At 36.5% G+C, this 18696-nt stretch overlaps 1 protein-coding gene across 8 annotated transcripts in view; it reads left to right on the forward strand.

The window, feature by feature from the left end:
- Nucleotides 1-18696, forward strand: part of mta2 (metastasis associated 1 family, member 2) — a 36616-nt gene that overhangs the window by 3051 nt on the left and 14869 nt on the right. For all 8 annotated transcript variants that reach the window (XR_015494594.2, XR_015494595.2, XR_015494591.2 and 5 more), the window contains 4 exon segments: nucleotides 6863-6930; nucleotides 10597-10690; nucleotides 18079-18196; nucleotides 18300-18363. Coding sequence is in view for 3 of the 8 variants with exons in the window: in XM_087258852.2 (XP_087114978.1) it covers nucleotides 6863-6930; nucleotides 10597-10690; nucleotides 18079-18196; nucleotides 18300-18363 (344 nt within the window). In the remaining 5 variants the exon portion in view is untranslated.

Raw genomic sequence — 18696 nt, forward strand, 5'->3', positions numbered from 1 at the left:
GTACATTTAAGACTTTTATGTATTTTCATGACTATTTATTTAGTTTTTTAGGGCAAAAGTATCTCCACATCAAAAGATATTGGCCAGCCCACGATTCAACAAACGTGAAAAACAAATCGGCTAAAAACCAACATCCAAACATGCTATAGAGCTGAGCAGTGCAGTGGCTTTACTTTATACCCCAAGAGTTTAATGATTCATTTTAATCATCTAGTCTGACATGTTAACTGGTCCAAAATATTTTAAATGTTTATTAAAATAAAGTGTATTGTGTTTAATGCTGAAAAAAGTTGTTGTTTTTTACTGTGACATTAAAAATAGAATATATTTTAGAGCAGAAATCACAATACAGTCATACAGTGAAACCATCATAATACCGTCAAAATCTTACACCGGCCCATGTCTAATAGCCAATATTCATTGTATGGGTCAAAATGACATACATCCTACATTACATTTGTAAAATTCATACTGGAATAGTTGCATTAAAACTTAATTTTTACTGAGTTACTAGGCACTTTGTTCAGTCAGTTTTAAAGGCGACTTTCTTTATATTTATTTTTTAAAGCCCTTAGGTTCCAGATCTTCAGATTCAAACCATTCATCAATGGAAGCTCTAATTGGAACGTTCCAATTGGACTTTCCATCAATGGACTTTACAATTAGACTCCAATTTCTATCAACAGACTTTTCCAAATAGACTTTCTGTCAAGTCCATCAATGAAACCGTACATCAATGGAAAGTCTAAGGTCTTAAGATTTTGTGGTCCAGCAGGGTCACATATAATTTACTGTAACATGCTTATGTGATCTAATTGCACTTATAAAAAAAAGAAAACAATTTCAGTATCTTCGCAGTTTCAATTTTAATCCTATTTTCACATCCAATAATGGTATTGTTATATGATAAGTAATGAAAATATAATATAAAATAACTGGGTTTAACAGCATGAAACTAAACAATATTGGTGTATGTATGTATATATTTTTTATTGTACACAATGTACACAATTTTGTATTCTTTTGCTATTGTACTAACGTTTAATTTAACACTGGGACAATTGCAGTGGTTTGTAGAACATTTATTTGCTTAGGCATAAAACCAATCAACAGCCAATAATTTTGGTTTGTTTGTTTGTTTCATTACACTCTGGTGAATTAGTTAATATGAAAGAATGCATTGCATTCCAATGTTAAAATCGACAGCATTTCAGTTGAATTCCCTGTTGTTTTTTAAGAATAAATTGGCAGTGCGTACGTTGATGATACATTGCGTTTTAAAAAAGCAGACTCCGTATTCAATCTCAAGCATTTTCTAAAAAATTTTATCCACTGGAAAACTCCTTATAATAGCTTACTGAGATGATACAAGCAAAATAAATAAATCCTACACTACTGACAGAAACATGCATTTATTGTGCAGAAATATTTCCAGATTCATTGATATGGCCACGTCACACACAATACATGTTGTATTTTTGGTCAAAATTGCAGCTGATGAAATGAAGTGAACATCAAATATAGGACACAATACCGGTATTAACAGATATTTATCAGTATAATGTGTCACAATCAAGAAACAAATTCCATGTTAAAACAGTGTTTTCGAATTTAACTTCTAGGGAGAGCATCAATATAATTCTCTGTCTTCACAAGACAAAAACAGAACACCAAAATTAATAATAAAAGATGCAATTTAAAATAGTGCTTGAACTAGTGTAGACATAGTCTGTGCTTATTGGCATTGAGCCAATACATAAATGGTTTCTAATAGTTGATCACAAGAATACATGTTGAGAAATCATCTTTGTCCAGGTCACTTGTGCTCACGGAACTCTTGGATTAAATGTCACTCTCTTGCTATGCAAACAAGCCTCACTGTTCAATAGTTAACTGTAGCAAATATTACTATTACCCTCTAGATGTTAAGGGCTGTATGCTTGTCATCCTCTGCTGTATCCATCTAACTCATACTTGTATGTGCACTGTCGTATGTAGGAATTCAGGAGAGAGGCATGGCAGAACTGAAAATGTTTTTAAATTAAGAGTCTACTTCAGGTGTTTTTTTATGTTTCTCATTGTAAATTTAGCTTGCTAAACATGTAGCAAAATGATGTTGTGTTGGAACAAAAGCGGTAATGAGGATTCGTTGCAGTTCTTAGAATAAAACAAGCATGATGCATGCTTTCCAAAGGAAGTTATGTTAGCTTGCCTTTTTTTTGTGGTGCATTAAGTTCAAACAAAGCAAAATGCAACTGTGCTGTTTGTTCGTTAGCAAGAGGGAATTGAAGTGTTTCAGACTTGCACTATAATTGAGATGGTTTTGGTTCATTGAAGCTTGCGTCGTTTATCACAGGGTGTTAATTGAGACTTCTAATAAAGATGCAAAGAGAGTACTTGTCTAGTGATGCAGACAGGAAGTTCTAGTCTCGTGTGGGCAAATATATATGTATGGATGACGCTGTCTGGTGTTAAATAAGGATCCTGTTCCTTGTGTTCATATACTGCTAGATAGATTTTATTTTTATTTTTTTATTTAATATGGCTACATTTACATATTCGGTAGATGTTTTCATACAAAATGAAATATATTGCAGTAGAGTGCAGTATATCATCATGTATGTAAATCGAGCATCCCAAGACCTTGCCATAGCAACATAAGCTATGTTTCCATTCAAAGATGTGAATTATATTTGTTCAAAACTGGAACATCGCATAAAAGATGTGTTATGCACTCAGTTATGCACATACGTTTTTTTTATGCACATCTTGGTGTTTCCATCAACCATTTTGCATCAAACTTGCCTTTTTATATGCATGTCCTAAATGCGCATAAAAATAGGTTTATGCAGGCATAGCTATATGGTCAACTTTTTGAGCTACAGGAATGCAGTCTGAAATTAAAGATAATGCAAAGTGTACTGTTCATTCACCAGACAAATCTTTAGGTGTTAAATTAACATGAAAACTAATATTTTAGCCAGTCCTTAAGACAACTAAGTCGTTGTAGTAGGGATGCACCACAATGCCCAATTTGTATTTTCCAAATTGTAATCCCTCCCCAAAAAATAGCGGGTTGGTTTCACTCTCTCTGCTGCTCTAGTCATTATGCAGCGTGAAGTGGCTTTCACACCATATACTGTAAGTGCTACACTATGAAAATCATTCATTTCAATTGGTTATGCTGCACTGAAAAAAATAATTCAGAGATGATTCCTTGGATTTACTAAATTCTTTTATGTTAAGTGGTTGTAAACAATTTATTTGTGTTGAATTTAAACAAACAAATTAAGTTAAACATTATTAAACTTAATTTGTTTGTTTAAATTCAACACAAATAAATTGTTTGCAACAGTTCTGCATGCAACACTTTTTTCAGTGTGCGCAAAGGCAGTTTATTTCTGCGCTGATCAAAGCTCAAGAGCAGCGTAGAACACTATCATCCAGCTTCTGAGCATGCTTGACATTTCTATTTAGTATACTTGTTCCTGTTGCTTGCAATAGCACTACTGTGCTGTAATGGCACTGATGGTAATATGATTCCTTGACTCGATCAAAGTCAATAAAATAAATTTACTGTCAATAAAATGTGTCTCCCCACATTTTAATTGAACACTTGAAAATTATAGGTGATTATAGTTTCACAAGTTCAGATTTAAAAGAAAATATAGATTGTTTTTTTTATGTGCTGAAAACATTCTGAATATGGTTAAAGTCTTACATATTCCTTTATAATATTTATTTAAATAATAAATAATTATTACAAAGTGGTTTCAGTTTTTAGCAAGGGCATCTAGTTGTTTTATTCTAGAGCATCTCTAATTTCTAGATTTAATTTTCCTCTTCTAAAGTGTAAACTTATCAGCCTTGCTATGTTTATCCTAACCAATCAACATTTTCTCATCTAATTGGCTGGATTTGGCACAGAACTGTCTAGTGTTCAGTAGGCATGGATCGGTATAAGATTCTGACGTGATGATAACCTTGGATAAAAATATCATGGTTTCATGGCATCACGGTATTGTGATTACTGCTGTAAGATATGTTCTTTTTAATTTTCTGGATGAAAAAACAACAACTTTTCCCCTATTGAACACAATATGTTCTATTTTAAGAAATATTTAAAGATTTTTGAGCAGTAAACCTGTTTAAATAATTAAAATGGATCATTTGCTTCTGCTATCTTCATTAGTTTTCACAAATTTCTTTACAACTTGAAGAGACAGTAAGACACTGCACTGTTCTGGTCCAAAGTTTGATGTTGGATGCTGGTTTTTAAGCGATTTGTTTCTCAACTGTTTCCTGAGTTGTGGGCTGACCAGCAGCTTTTGATGTGGAGCATCCTTTTCTGCTAGAGATACTGTTGCCTAATATCTAAATTAAATAGTCATAAAAAATTAAATGATAAAAATCTGACATAGACCGTAGGGACGGTATAAGAGCAAATTTGAGATGTTTTAAAACCTTGACTTTTCCAAACCATGGGAAACCTGTTTGAAAACCACAATTCTTGCTAATCCGCTTGGTGATGCTAGTAACACAGAAATTACACCTTTTAGGTTCAGTTAGTCTGCTATTTTTGTCCCTGTCAGTTTGTCCAAGCCTCAGTGGATTTTCAGATGTCTCTGAACACCAGATGCCCTGAGTTAACAATATAGCACATCTCTGCTTGAGGAACAGATGGCTAGACCCCGATTCTCCTTGAAGGAAATTATTGATCCATGCCGCTCAGCCTCTCCTCACTGTCTCTCTGATTGATGAAGCTCATGAACTTGGGAGAGAGACCTCCATTTTGATTTATCCCTTGCGGCACGGCTTAAGAACATGGCTGAGCTGAGGCCAGAACAGAAAGCATTAGTCCGATCAAAGATCAGCATCTACCAGAACTTCCAGCTGACCAGACCAGACCAGGAGATAGATGATTACATAACGGCGTGTGTGTGTGTGTGACCAGCACTCATTGTATGTCTTTCAATATTTTATTGACCCCTACCATTGCTCATGTCGGTTTGATTGATTGTAGGTGTTTAATGATGGAATCTCCACTTGTTTTCATGTGGTTTCCTTTGGTGAATTTTTGTTGGTTGAGCGCATTATTTTTATACATTTTAAATGTTTGAGCGTTCCAATACTTTGCAAATTTTCCATGTGGTTCTGATGGTGTGTTATCCAAATTATAGCAATGACCATTATCGGCTGATATTATACTGATATTCTATAATAATGATCCATACTTAGGGCTGTGCTATTAATCAGAAAAATAACTGAAATCGACATTCAGATCCTATAATCAATCACATTTTTCTAGGTCAATAATTTCAATTACTTTTTTCTACCAATTGTGGAATCACATGACCCCAATCTGATAAGGCTGATTTATACTTCTGCGTCGAATGCTTGGGTATAATGCGGCGCAGCTTTCACACGGTCGCATACTCGCGCACCTCTTTAAAAAGATAACTACACGTTGCACATTTTGTTTGCACTACATTGACGATGATTGGAAGGTGCACCAGAGATCCCTTGAGGCGGCATATTTTCTATCGCAATAAAATGATTATTTGGATTATTTAAAAAAGATTTCTTTACAGAAGATTCAAGAAATGCACTGTTTAAAATATCATTTACAGAATATACTAGAGTTATTTTATTTAGATGAAATACTGCCTATTTTCTACTTTTGAAAATATTGGAAGTAATAATTTTTTTTTTTCAAAAGTGCAAGTTATTTATTTGTGACTGTTCGTTTTAGGCAACGTGCTTTTTAATTTCCGTTGCTCAGCGTTGATCTTTTATAAATAATCATAGATAGTAAATATTGTGTGTTTCCTTCAATTATTGTAAAATCAGTAATGCACCTTTCATTCATAAGTCTCTCAATTGTAATATGTGAAGCATAATTACTGTACAAAACTTATTAGTGAACTATGAGGGCAAAATAATCGTTCATTAATCATAATCGAGTTAAAATGTTAATCAATCGAGATTTTGATTTTAAGTCAAATCGCTTAGTCCTATCCATAATAATATTGGATATTTGTGGTCTGTATTGTTATTATTGGATTTATATATATATATATAATGCTTCATTACTACACAGGTAATGGTGCTTAAATACTAATTTCATAACTCAATAGTTCAACTTTAATATCCATTTTTCGTACTGGACAATTTATATGATTTGTGCAAAAAAATAGTTTTTTTTTATTTTATTTTAATATTTTTTGGAATTGTTTCTAGTCCAAATATCTACATTTTAAAGCAAAAACAAAATTATTTCTCTTACCCCACTGGCACATAATTTTGTTTGTTTTAAAGAAAAACAGTTGATTTCCACTTTTTCTTGCGATGAAACGAAGCAATATTTTTACTTGCTCTAAAAATGTTTAATATTTGGACTAGAAACGAGACAAAACAAAGTAAGAAAAGCATTTTTAGCATTGTGATTATTCTATTTCTGTACCTGTATACTGTTAGATGTCAAATAGAGCTATTCAAACCATCTTGCGTAACTGTGTTCGCAATATTTATCTCAGAAAAAGAAAATATCATGCAGCCCTAATATATATTGTTTCTAGTGTTTTATAAAAAAAAAAAACATGTCAAATTTATCATGCATCATTATTGTGTGAATTATTATCAGCTTATGTTTTTTTTTTTTTTTTTTTTTTGGATTTGGAATACAAGTCAATGTCTGTTATTTATTAATAGATTTTAGTGCTTCAGAGTTCGCAAGGTTCAAAGTTTCTTATTAGTACAATCCCTGACATATTGTTTTGAATGTAATGTGTTTTGCATTCATTTAAGGGAAATGAAGTTCAGCGACGTGCCACTAACAGATTGTTTCTTTTGTCTTCCACAGATTATGTGTATTTTGAAAACTCCTCCAGTAACCCGTATCTGATCCGCCGAATAGAAGAACTCAACAAGGTGAGTTTTGAAACAAGTCGAAAGCCAGACTCTGTAATCTCCGAGGAAGCAGAGAAACACTAAGATTGTGAAGCGAGCACTGAGAAAATGAAGATTCTGTAGTATATCATCATGCTCAAATGTCGCCGTTGCTTCCATTTGGTTTGATATTTTTGGTTTCCTTTAGCATTTGTTTGCCCTTGAGCTGTTTTTGACCGGTATGACTTATAGCGCCAATATTACAGCATGCATACATAATGAATCTGATGTGTCACCATTCTTGCAGCCTAGAGTCATGCCGGCTGTGATTGGTTGCAGCTTTTGATGTCCTCCAATCATACATCATCAATAGCTTTGTGCAGGGATTTTTGACATTACACTGAACATAGATGATTGGCATATGCCAGCTCTCAGCTAAAGCATTGTCAGTCATGACAGCGTAACAGACTGTCTCTGTCACCTGCTCCCTCTGTTGTGCGTTGCTAATGCTCAGCCATCATGCCGTTGTCTACCGATTCACGCTGGGCTGTTTGAGATGAAGATCCAGCCGTAAGAGACTTATATAATGCTGAGAATGACACAGGCCTGTTTCCTGGAGCAGGGATTAAAACACTTTTATGTAACCTCGTTTTGAAAGACTGTGAAGCTCAGCATGACAAGTGAACTGATGGAAATGGTGTTATGTTCAATACGCGCTCACGTTAGACAGGGTTTAGTGTTGTCTTCAATATACACAACTGAGACCCACACCCTGTTGCATTAATTAGAAAGGTGTGGTTTTCATTTCCACATACCCTCTTAGGGTGCTTTCACATCTGTAGTTCGCTTCATTTGGTCCAGACCAAGCGCAATAAATGATACATTGTTGCATCTTCTGCCGTCTTTGGGTCGTTTTCACACCACAATGCTGGCTTTGGTCCGAACCAGTTAAAACGAACCAAAATGCAGTTATCTGACAAAATCCACATCTCTCATTGGCCAGATGTTGTTAAACATATTTCCTAAACTGCTTATTTATTGGTCAGAATACACGTGCGGGAAAATGCCAGTGAACTCCCGCAGGTAAACAAAACCTTTTACTCTGGAGGGACGACTGCGCTGGCTGATTGTATCCCTGCTTTAGACAAACTATACATTACGAAAATGAAGCGTGGCCGCGGCTGGAAAACAGTGTTTAATGCATCACTTGTCACTTCAGAAGGCGGCTAAATTAATTCAGATAAACTGCAACATGGTCATCTTACGGAAATATTACCAACGATCCATCAGGTAATGTTTTCCCCTCTCTCTCTGTTGGTAAAGCGATGTCAACGAATATTTTTCCTCCATATCCCATAATGCACAGCGCATCGGTCTTCGTAGTCCAAAACGCGCAGTACTTTTTGTGGTTGGACCTGTTTTAGTACGGATCATATTCTCACCACAAACGAACCACTCCAGGGTTCGTTTGAAAGCGTACCGAGACCACCTCTTCAAGCAGGTCTCGGTAAGCTTATTTGGTCCGCTTTTGGTGCACACTCGAGTACGATTGCTGCATTCTCACCTGCCCAAACGAACCGTACCAAAAGGGGAAACGAACTCTAGTGCGATTCAATCGAACTAAATAAGGCAGGTGTGAAAGCACCATCAGAAACAAAGGTACAGGAGCTGTCACTGGGGTTGTACCTTTTCAAAAGATACATATTTGTACCCAAAGAGTCCACAGTAGTACCTCAAAGGTGCTTATTAGTATGTAAAAAGTGCATTTGAGATACTATTATGGACCCCTCAGGTACAAATATGTACCTTTTGAAAAGGTATTGCCCAAATGACAGCTCCTGTACCTTTACTTCTGAGAGTGTAGAGTGGTATTTTTAATGCTGGAAAATAAGTGGAAGAGTGCTTGTTTTTATTGTTTAGGTGTTGTTTAAACTCTTTTGGTCTTTTAACTATTATTAAGATTATATTTTATCCTTTTGCTCTGCTGCTTAAATATTGAAGCTGTTTCTAATAATTAGTTTCTTTCAGTTCCACAATGACTTAAAAAAATAGCTTGAAGACCCCCACTATTCTTAAAAAATTGTATGAAACAGTTTAGTTTTACCACTTTTGAATGCATTCAGCCAATGTCTGGGTCTGGCAGGAGAACTTTTAGCTTAGCTCTCACTCAAATTACAAAAAAAAGAAGTTACTGTAAATTTCCCATTTATAACTTGACTACTGTAGTTACATCATGTATTAAAGTTGACTGAAAAAAGCTATTGTCTAGGCTAATATAGCTAGGAACTATACTCTCATTGCAATATATACCACCAGTTAAGGCTGGTTTATTCTTCTGCGGCGAGTGATCGCTGTGACCCACTACGCATGCCTTGCGCGTTGCTGTGCATTTAAACCTTTGCGTGCTGTTGCTCTGCGATAACACTTCCAAAACACTAGCAGGCAGTGAGATTTTTATGTTCCTCTGTGTTAAGTTTCTTTGTGGGTGTTTTGTTTTTTCTGAAGGCTATCTTAATGTACAAGTAGCTAAAACTCGCTCGTTTTGAGGTGGGAACCGGCAGACGTGTAACAACCTAAATTATAAGGTAAATACAAAACAACAGTCTCCATCTAGAGCTACTTTTTGGGACGCTACTAAACGCTTGCTCCAACATATTCGCGCAGTTCTCACTCCCACCCACACTTGTCAGCACTACCAAGCCAACCAATCACAGAGCTTGCGCTATGCATCGTTGCGATATGTAGTTAAATTTTTTGAGAGGTGTGTGTTGGCGTTAGCTAAGTGACTGCACGAAGGCTGCACTGGACCATACGCATGCGCTTAACGCAGAAGTATAAATCAGACTTTAGAATATGCGTAATATCATTGTGCCTGCTGCAGCCATTGTACAACATAGTGTTGTCATGATGCTAAAAAAATGTCAGTTTCCCGCGAACATTTGAGCGCTGTTGAGCACGTTCTTAAACACAGCTGATATGCTGTTGTGTTCACTTGCTCAACAGAAATGACTGTGATTGCTCGTGAAGGTCATTGGTTTACTAACTCACGACTGAGTGTAACCACAGATAAAGGGACACTGGAGCATTTTAAAGCCATGACGATCAGTCGATTCATCAGTGACTCGCTCGTATGTCAGCTCATAAACAGACCAGCTGATCTTCGTGGCTTTAAAACACTCCAGTGTCCCTGTATATGTGGTTACTCAATAAACAGTGGTAAGTTCAGTGAACTGATGAACTTCACGGCCAATCACAGTCAATTCTGTTGAGCACGTAAACACAAAGGCAAGTCAGCGGTGTATAAAAATGCAGCAAATGTTGGTAGGACGTAGACGTTTTAAAATTTCAGTACTGATTGGTACCAAAATTTAGTATCATGACAACACTAGTATGGCAGCAAAATTCCTAGTCTGGTCGACCTAGCAAATAGCAACTGTTAATTTTCATCAGTTTTAGTACATGATGTAACTTCAGAAGTGTCGAACCTCTGGTCATTTTTAGTGAGATGCTAATAGTCTAATTCTATTCAATGATCTATGCTAAGCTAAAAGAGCTCTCGCCAGACTCTGACATCGATCAAATCCAAAATTGGTAAAACAGTTTTTGTATGATGGGGTTTTATAAGTCAATGACATAAAGACAATAATAGCACTTGTTGAACTCTTGTATATATTTTTTCCTCACTTTTTTTTCTCTGTTTCCTTTAAGACTGCCAATGGAAATGTAGAAGCCAAGGTGGTCTGTCTCTTCAGGCGGAGGGATATATCTGCTAGCCTGAACACTCTGGCTGATAGCAATGCACGTGAGTAGCCAACTGTTTCAGTCTCCTATCAGTTCTTGTCTCTTTATAACATTCAAGATAAATCGTCACTATGTAAGCTGACTATATGAATTGTAAAACCAACCAGAATGTACAGCTTTGACAGGCACATTCAGAGTAGCTCAAATGCTACCAAAGTCGATTGCTGCAAAGTATATTTGAGTCAAACCATTTGCTTATTACATGGTCATGTGTCAAGGAAGCTTTAAAGCAAACAGTAAAAGTCAGTCACTGGTTACATTTTAAATACGTAGCAAGAGGAGTGGGATACATTGATGAATAATAAATTGTATGAAATACAGCATGACATTTCAAGCTGATTTTTGATAGCTTTTTTTTTTTGTTATAGTTAATATAGTTATTTATTTTAATTTTATTATTTTTATTAACAAGATGTTATATTGGACATACAAGATTAACTTATGGTTTTATGTTTAAAGGTGTTAGACCCCCCATTCTTCTCTCTGTAAAACCTATTCTGGTGGACTGTACTATACTGGCTGGGAAGTTCATAACAACATTACAAAGTGTGAAACACTTTTACGAAGCTCAAGAAAATTGTACTTTTTGAAAAAATATTTTTACCTATCATAAGACACAATTACATAGGAAAAAACTATTTTACCAAGGACGAAAGAAATGTTACAATTTTAGAATGAAAAAAAAAAACACTTTTACCAGAGCTGAAACAAATTTACAATGACAGATTCTTTACGGAACGTACCACACACCGAAAATATCAGCTCATCTGTGACTGTAGACGCAGGTTAACATGAGTCCAAAGGCACTGGTCTACGTCAGTCTACAACTATAAAAATCATGGTTTGACCAACTGTGATAAAACATTATTTAGTCATTATAGAGCTATTCTGAGAAAATATCAAGAAAACAATTTATCACGAGTCTACAACCAAAGCACAGCATATGTTGACTGATAAAAATATCAAAATCGACCTTAATGACCTGAATAGCTCAGTTAGATGGGTCGAATGATACTCGCGCTGAACCTTTTGACTTGGGTTTGAATCCTGTTGATGATGTATTAATTGCAATTATTTCTTCACATTAATTTTGGGTATGTACTGTTCTGCCACACAAATATTAAAATCAAGTATGTTTATAATGCCACTGACACCAACTAATAAGAATATTTATTTAGTATGGTCTTGTTTTGTTGCTGTGAAAAAGTGACTTATCTGCAAACGTGAATAGTTTACATCTGGAAAGAGCATCATAAACTTTATTTAAAGCATGTACTCCACAACACAAATTTACCACCAACGACAACAACACTCTTCCCTGCGTCACTTCCGCTGTGTGGTACATTCCCTTTCCGTAAAGAATCTGTCATTGTAAATTTGTTTCGGCACTGGTAAAAGCGTTTTGCGTGTTGTTTATAAATTTATTTTTTTAATTGTAAATTTGTTTTGTCCTTGGTGAAATCTTTTTTTTTCCTATAATTGTGTCTTATGATGGGTAAAAATGTTTTCCAAAATGTAAATTTGTCTCAAGCTTCGTAAAAAAGTGTTTCCGCACTGTCCCACTTGTTATTGCCTATAGAATGCTTTTTAAATCAACTCAGGGCATCAGTATCAGTTTTATTGCCAAGTGTGCTTCACACACACAAGGAATTTGCTTTGGCTACAGAAGCTTCCAGTGTACATAAAGTGACGCATGACAACACAAAATAAATATGAAAAAAAAAGATGATAAACATTTAACAGAGATGCAGTTAGTCAAGAAATCTGGATGTTGAATTGTACATACAGATTTGTTATAAATATACAGGTTATATTATTAAAGAGTGTTGCCTGAAATCATATATTAACGTTAAAATACATCTCTAATTGTTAGTATTTATTTGTTTGTGGTTTTATAGTATATATACTTTTAATGAATTGTTTTTGCCATGAAAATAGCTGTTGTTGCTATATTCCATTTAAATATGAAGATATGATATGACATGGCCATGCATCAAAATTGATTGTAAATGACTGGAATATTAGGGTTTTTATATAAAAGAAATATCCATGCATGCTATCTGTTAGTAGAAATCCCCTTCCCCCACTCAACATCTTTTATCTTACTGCAACCTGTCACTCACATAAGAGCAATTATCAAACAGCATTGGGTCTAATCCTTGGATAAAGTCCCACCCTACCTTTATCTTCTTTCTGATTTAAGTGTTTCAGGTATTGTGTATAAAGCACATTTGTGGAGAGCACTTTGTAGGTTTTGTGCAATAAAACCATAAAGATATCAAGGGCCAGACAGCTTGCACCAGTTTTTGGCATTAAAACAGTACTGTATGGATTCATGCACCGTGATGAATTGGTGCTGAAAAGACATGGACACCTGTCATTTTTCCATTTGACATCATTAAAGATGCATATTTTGGAGTTTCTCTGTCAGATGCAAATTTTATTTAATTTACTTTCTTTATTGTCCACAATTGGACATTTCTAATTGGCATCACCACAGACTACCAGATCAGTGTTTACATTACACATATCACAAAAAAAGGCAACACAAATACATTTAATGTCATATTATGTATGTATAGGGTTTGAATCAATTAGTATTTGAAATTCTAACGGCAGTCAGCGTAAGGGCATTTGATACACATTTTTCTTTACTTAAGGTTACCTAAAACTTCTTTTTGATGGCAAGAGCTGAAATTTTATAATTAAGGGATTGGAACAATCTTTAATAATGACGTGTACTTTCTGTTTAATTCTCATTAAACAAATTTCATTTGGTTGTTTTTGTGCTTTCCTACTTTTCCTACGCTACAGAGTTTTTGCCTTTCCTTAATTGGCAACAGTCCATACCTATAGTAGTATTTAAATAAATTGTGTAATGCGAGTTACTAACGTTAATGCGGCGAGTGTTTATCATTTTTTTTATAATAATCATTTTTTTAGTGCCTAGAAAAATTCCCTTATCAAAGTTAACCAAGCTCGTCATAGAACAAAACTGCCTTTTTTTTCAATTGATTGACGTGTTGTAAGAGAAGCCAGGATAGATGGAATCACACAGATCCTAGATTCTAGTTCTGTCTCGCAGTATGCAACGTGTTCTCCTTTTTAATGTGAAATAGTCTAACTGCAGTTTTCATACCTGGTCCTGGCTTACCATCACTCTGGACGTTTAGTATGTTTCTCTTACCGCTACAAACCTTTTTACTATTTGACCATACAAGCAAAATGGACATCACTGGATATTCTGCCATGATTTTAGTTCAAATGAAGTGTTTAATTTGAAAAGGGTATAAAACTGTGCGAGACGTGACTAGTATGCAGATGTGGTGATTATGGTTAAATAACCTTTCACTCCTCTGTAATAGGTTTTATCTGCAGATGCTGCGATCAGTGCGGTGTAGAGTTAATTTTTTTTTTTTAAGTGAAGTAAACTTTGAGTTGACCCAGAGCATTGGGTAGCGCTGTTGCTTCACAGCAAGAAGGTCGCTGGTTCAAGCCATGGCTGGGGCAGTTGACGTTTCTGTGTGGAGTATGCATGTTCTTCTTGTGTTGATGTGGGTTTCCTCCAGGTTCTCCGGTTTCCCCTACAAGTCCAAAGACATGCGCTATAGGGGAATTGAGTAAGCTAAATTGTCTGTAGTGTATGTGTGTGAATGAGAGTGTATGGGTATTTCCCAGTAATGGGTTGCGGCTAGAAGGGTGTCTGCTGTGTAAAACGTGATGGATAAGTTGGCAGGTCATTCCGCTGTGGCAACCCCTGATTAATAAAGGGACTAAGCCAAAAAGAAAATGAATAAATGAATGATTGAGACTTTGAGTTTGTTCTATTCCTGTGTGCAAGGGGTAGAGAGCAGTGAACACTATGTAGGGAACATGATGATCTGAACACTGTTCCTTCTTGGTCCAACCAGCTGTAATCTAATCAGGTGTGTTAAATGTAAGATATGCAGAGCGGTGGTACGCCAGGACCATAAAAACTGCTGTTGGTGACCCTTTCACATGAATACAGTCAGTGAACATTAAAATACTGAAGTGAACTGAAGGCATGCGAGTAGCTGAGCACATTGGTGCTGTCCAGTTCTGAAGTCTTTTACCTTTGCAAGTAACAGGTTTTAATCATTGATTTGTTGTCGTTGTTGTTGTTGTTGATTGTCTATTCTTTAGAACAAAAAACATGTGTGCATACTTCAGTTCAATATTATGTTTAGCATAACTCCTTTTTTTTTCTTCTTTTTTTTTTCTTTTATGAAGTTAACATTGACATCAGGAGTTTTTTTTTTCCTAGGACTTCCACATATTTATTTAGCCTTTCCTTAGATGGTAGAGAAAAAAATCTTGTGCCATTTCCAAGTCCTAAGTAGATTGCCTGCACCTTTATGGTTGCACAGATTACAGGTACTTTGGTAGCACTACCACACTATGGCTCCAAAATAAAAAATAAAAAAAATACAATAAATGAAAAAAAAAAAAAATTAATAGCAACAGGAAACATCTATGAAATCAATATTTTTTTTACTTTTATATTTGGTTGAAAAGAATCTCTTCTTTTAACGAATTTTGTTAAGTACAATTAGTAACTTAATTTTAATGTGTTTTTTTTTTGTTGGTCGGTTATCTACAAAACAAACGAAAAAACAAATAACATTTGAGGTGAAGTAATGTGCGTCAAAAGCCGATATTTTTCCCCAAACACAAACTGTTAATCAAAAATGAAATATTCATAATTTCTAATGTCTTATTTTTAAATGCGTGACCAAAAATAAAATACTAGCATATTTTAAACTCATTTCACATGACAAAAAGCATCTTATTTAAAAAATAAAAATGAATCTAAAATTATAAAATTTGTTGAAAAATGCATTTATATGTATTAAAGCTACAGCATTAGTTTGTTATTCGTTAAAATCAGCATGTGTTTTAAATATCTGTTTTTGAACGGTAAGTTAATGATTAATGAGCCATTAAATAAATAGAATAAGCCAGGCCGAAAACTGGCGCATAAGTGAGCGAATGGACTGATCAGCATAATGGCAAGTCTATGCCAAAAAGAACAGAGCACACCGGTGATGTTTGCGCAAAGAACTGAATCTAGGTGCGATGAAACTGGAGCCTGTGAGCTTGTTAAACCATTGTGTGTGCACATCTCCTGTGGGCCCGATAGATAGCGATCAATTTTCTTTCAAGACTGATTCTTCCCTTTCCTCGCACGATCACTTTCTATTTCTAGATGCGTTAAACTTGAGCCACAGTTGCAGCTGGCGGTCAGTTAGAATAGCCGAGCACAGGCGGGGCGGAGTTAAAACTAAATCGTCGATTCAGGCGGGTCGTAGTTTTCTGCAGTCATGACAGATCATATGGTGTGGTCAATGATTGATTGATTGATTTATTTAACATTTCCACACCTATCCACCCTGTTTTGTAGTTTCGATTTTGTGCAAATTAAATGTCCAGAGTCTTTAAAAGGACTTTTAAAGACTTGAAAAGAGAAAAATGATACCAGATTAATTTATTTGCCATTTTTGCCTTTAATGGGGTAGAACAGAAGATGTAGATTTTGATCAATATACATTTCTATTCTCATCTATGGTCGTGAGGTTTGGGTCATGACTGAAAGGACAAGATAACGAATACCAGTGGCTGGCAGGGTGCACCATAAGAGAAAGGGTGAGGAGCTTGACATCCGTGAGAAACTCTGAGCAGTGGAGCTGTTCCTCCATTACATTGAAAAAATCTAGTTGAGGTGGCTTAAGCATCTGTTTCGGATGCCTACCTGCAGAGGTGTTCCGGGCTTATCCCATCAAGAGGAGACCCCAGGAAAGATTCAGGACGTGCTGGAGGGCATATGTCTCTGCTTACACAAGAACACCTTGGGATTCCCTAGAAGGAGCTGGAGGAATGCCTGGGGAGAAGGAAGTCTGGGGATCCCTGCTGAAGCTACAGCCTAACCTTGGTCTTTGCATCAATGGATGACAAAGTCCGGATGAGATGCACCCTCTGAAAAAACCACAGATGCTTTCCTCATTTTGTATTTGAAGTCTTGCCTTCTGTTTCTCTATCGACATTGGTAAATAAACGGTGTGATTTCCTGTTCATAATCTCGGCATTCGAATATGGCCAAATAGAGCCCGGTGATGTGCTCTCTTGCCATTTCTGAACACCATCACATCATGTGTAAGTGCAAGCACCTCACGTGATTGATTAAGGTGCTGTATCACCTGCATTTATTCAACTGTGTAAATTTTAAACACGTGATCTACTGAAGCTGTTGTAATTACAAAATGGGCAGTTCAGGTTTGAGTCAAGGAAGTCATTGACACTGGCAAGAGAAAGCCTTCAAATCCTTTGCGGTCATGCGAGGTCAATGTCTGCTTGGCTGCCCGTTTAATACTCAACATATCCTCCTCTTTATGTCGCGCCACCCGACAAGACCAACACTGTCCTGTTACACAAGATCAGGGCTTCCATTTAGATCACCTCCTCCCCTCTCTACCTTCTGCCCATCTTCCCCCTTTCCCTCCCTCCTGAATGGGCTCCTCTGTGCTTATCCTCAGCTGCCATCCGCCCTGTGCTCTCAGAACAAAAGAGCCTTCATTGGACCCACCGGGCCATGGTGCTCAAAGGGTTAACACTAGGTTAACGCATGTCTGGCTGGTGTCTTTGTCAAGGAGTGAAAGTGTTATTAAATGCATACATGAGTGTGCGTGCGCATGTATGAATGATCTGTCGTACGTGTGTCTTGAGTGCTGTCTGCTTGTGCATGTGTGAAAGAGAGCTTGTGGCATTTTTTTTAATGCGTACTTGTGCATGGGGGGGAGGTTGTTGCTCAATGGGGGGATGGGCGCCTCAGGTTTGTTGCACAGGGTTTCCCAGTAAAGCTGGCAGGGACGCATTGGCCAAGGGGAGAGAAAGGAGGGGGCAGGGCCACCGGGGTGGCAGGAGGGGTTAATGGAAAGGGGTGTGGTCTGAAGTCCCGCCCTCTTCATTGACAGGGTTTCCTTTGGCTCCGCGCAGGGGTGGAGTCTGGTCAGATCGTCTGATAAAGTCCTGCCAAGTCTACTCACCTCACACGAGCATCCATTTAAGAAAGAATCTCCATCGTCATTGCATATTCATGTTGAAGTCACAAGCAATGCATCAGAATGCAGTGGGTTTGAGTTGCATCATAATGGTTTACTTCCCTTATAAGTCAACAGACCCTAACGTAGGATATTCAATTTACTTGTATCTGAATGAGTGTGAAATTGATCGCAAGCGTTACTAATAACCTTAAGTGGTGTGTAAACTGTTAAGGTTTGGTCTCTGTGTGTGCGCTAAGATGAAGCTGGTTTGCATCAGAACTAATTGAGGCCATTAGCATCACTCTCTTATGTTTGGGTGCATGTATTTTAGGAGACTTTGAAGAGGAGTCCAAGCAGCCTTCAACATCAGAACAGCAGAAACACCAGCTCAAGCACAGAGAACTGTTCCTGTCTCGACAGTTTGAGTCTCTCCCGGCCACGCATATACGGTAAACACACTCACGCCGCTCAACATCTCTGGATTGGGTGACAAAATCCTATCAGAATCAAAAGTATTTATGCTAAGTTGTTTTTTTATTTTGTTTTTTACAGAGGAAAATGCAACGTCACACTTTTAAATGAGACTGATGTTTTAACTGGCTACCTAGAGAGAGAGGTAAGTGTTCTCCCAGAGTACAAGTGCACTCACCGTGCAGTTTTTCAAAGTGTTACAAAGCTGACAAAAGCCATAAAGAAAAAAAGGCGGCTTCTTGTAGAGTGTCAGAGAAACAAATGTTTTCATTCGTTGCAATTGGAAAATCTCGATTATTCCAGCAAATAGAGATTTCTTAGCTCTTCTAAAGTTAGACTATTGGTATTGAGTTCTCTGAAAACATGGAACCTTTTTGTCATTTAATGCAAAAACAACTCTATAATGCAGGGTCGTAAAATTTCTTAAATTCACTGAAATATAGTATTGTAGGTCTTGTATCATTTTAAACATGTCTTA

Source organism: Danio rerio, chromosome 7 (assembly GCF_052040795.2).
Source record: "Danio rerio strain M-AB ecotype USA chromosome 7, GRCz13ab, whole genome shotgun sequence".
NCBI lineage: Eukaryota > Metazoa > Chordata > Actinopteri > Cypriniformes > Danionidae > Danio > Danio rerio.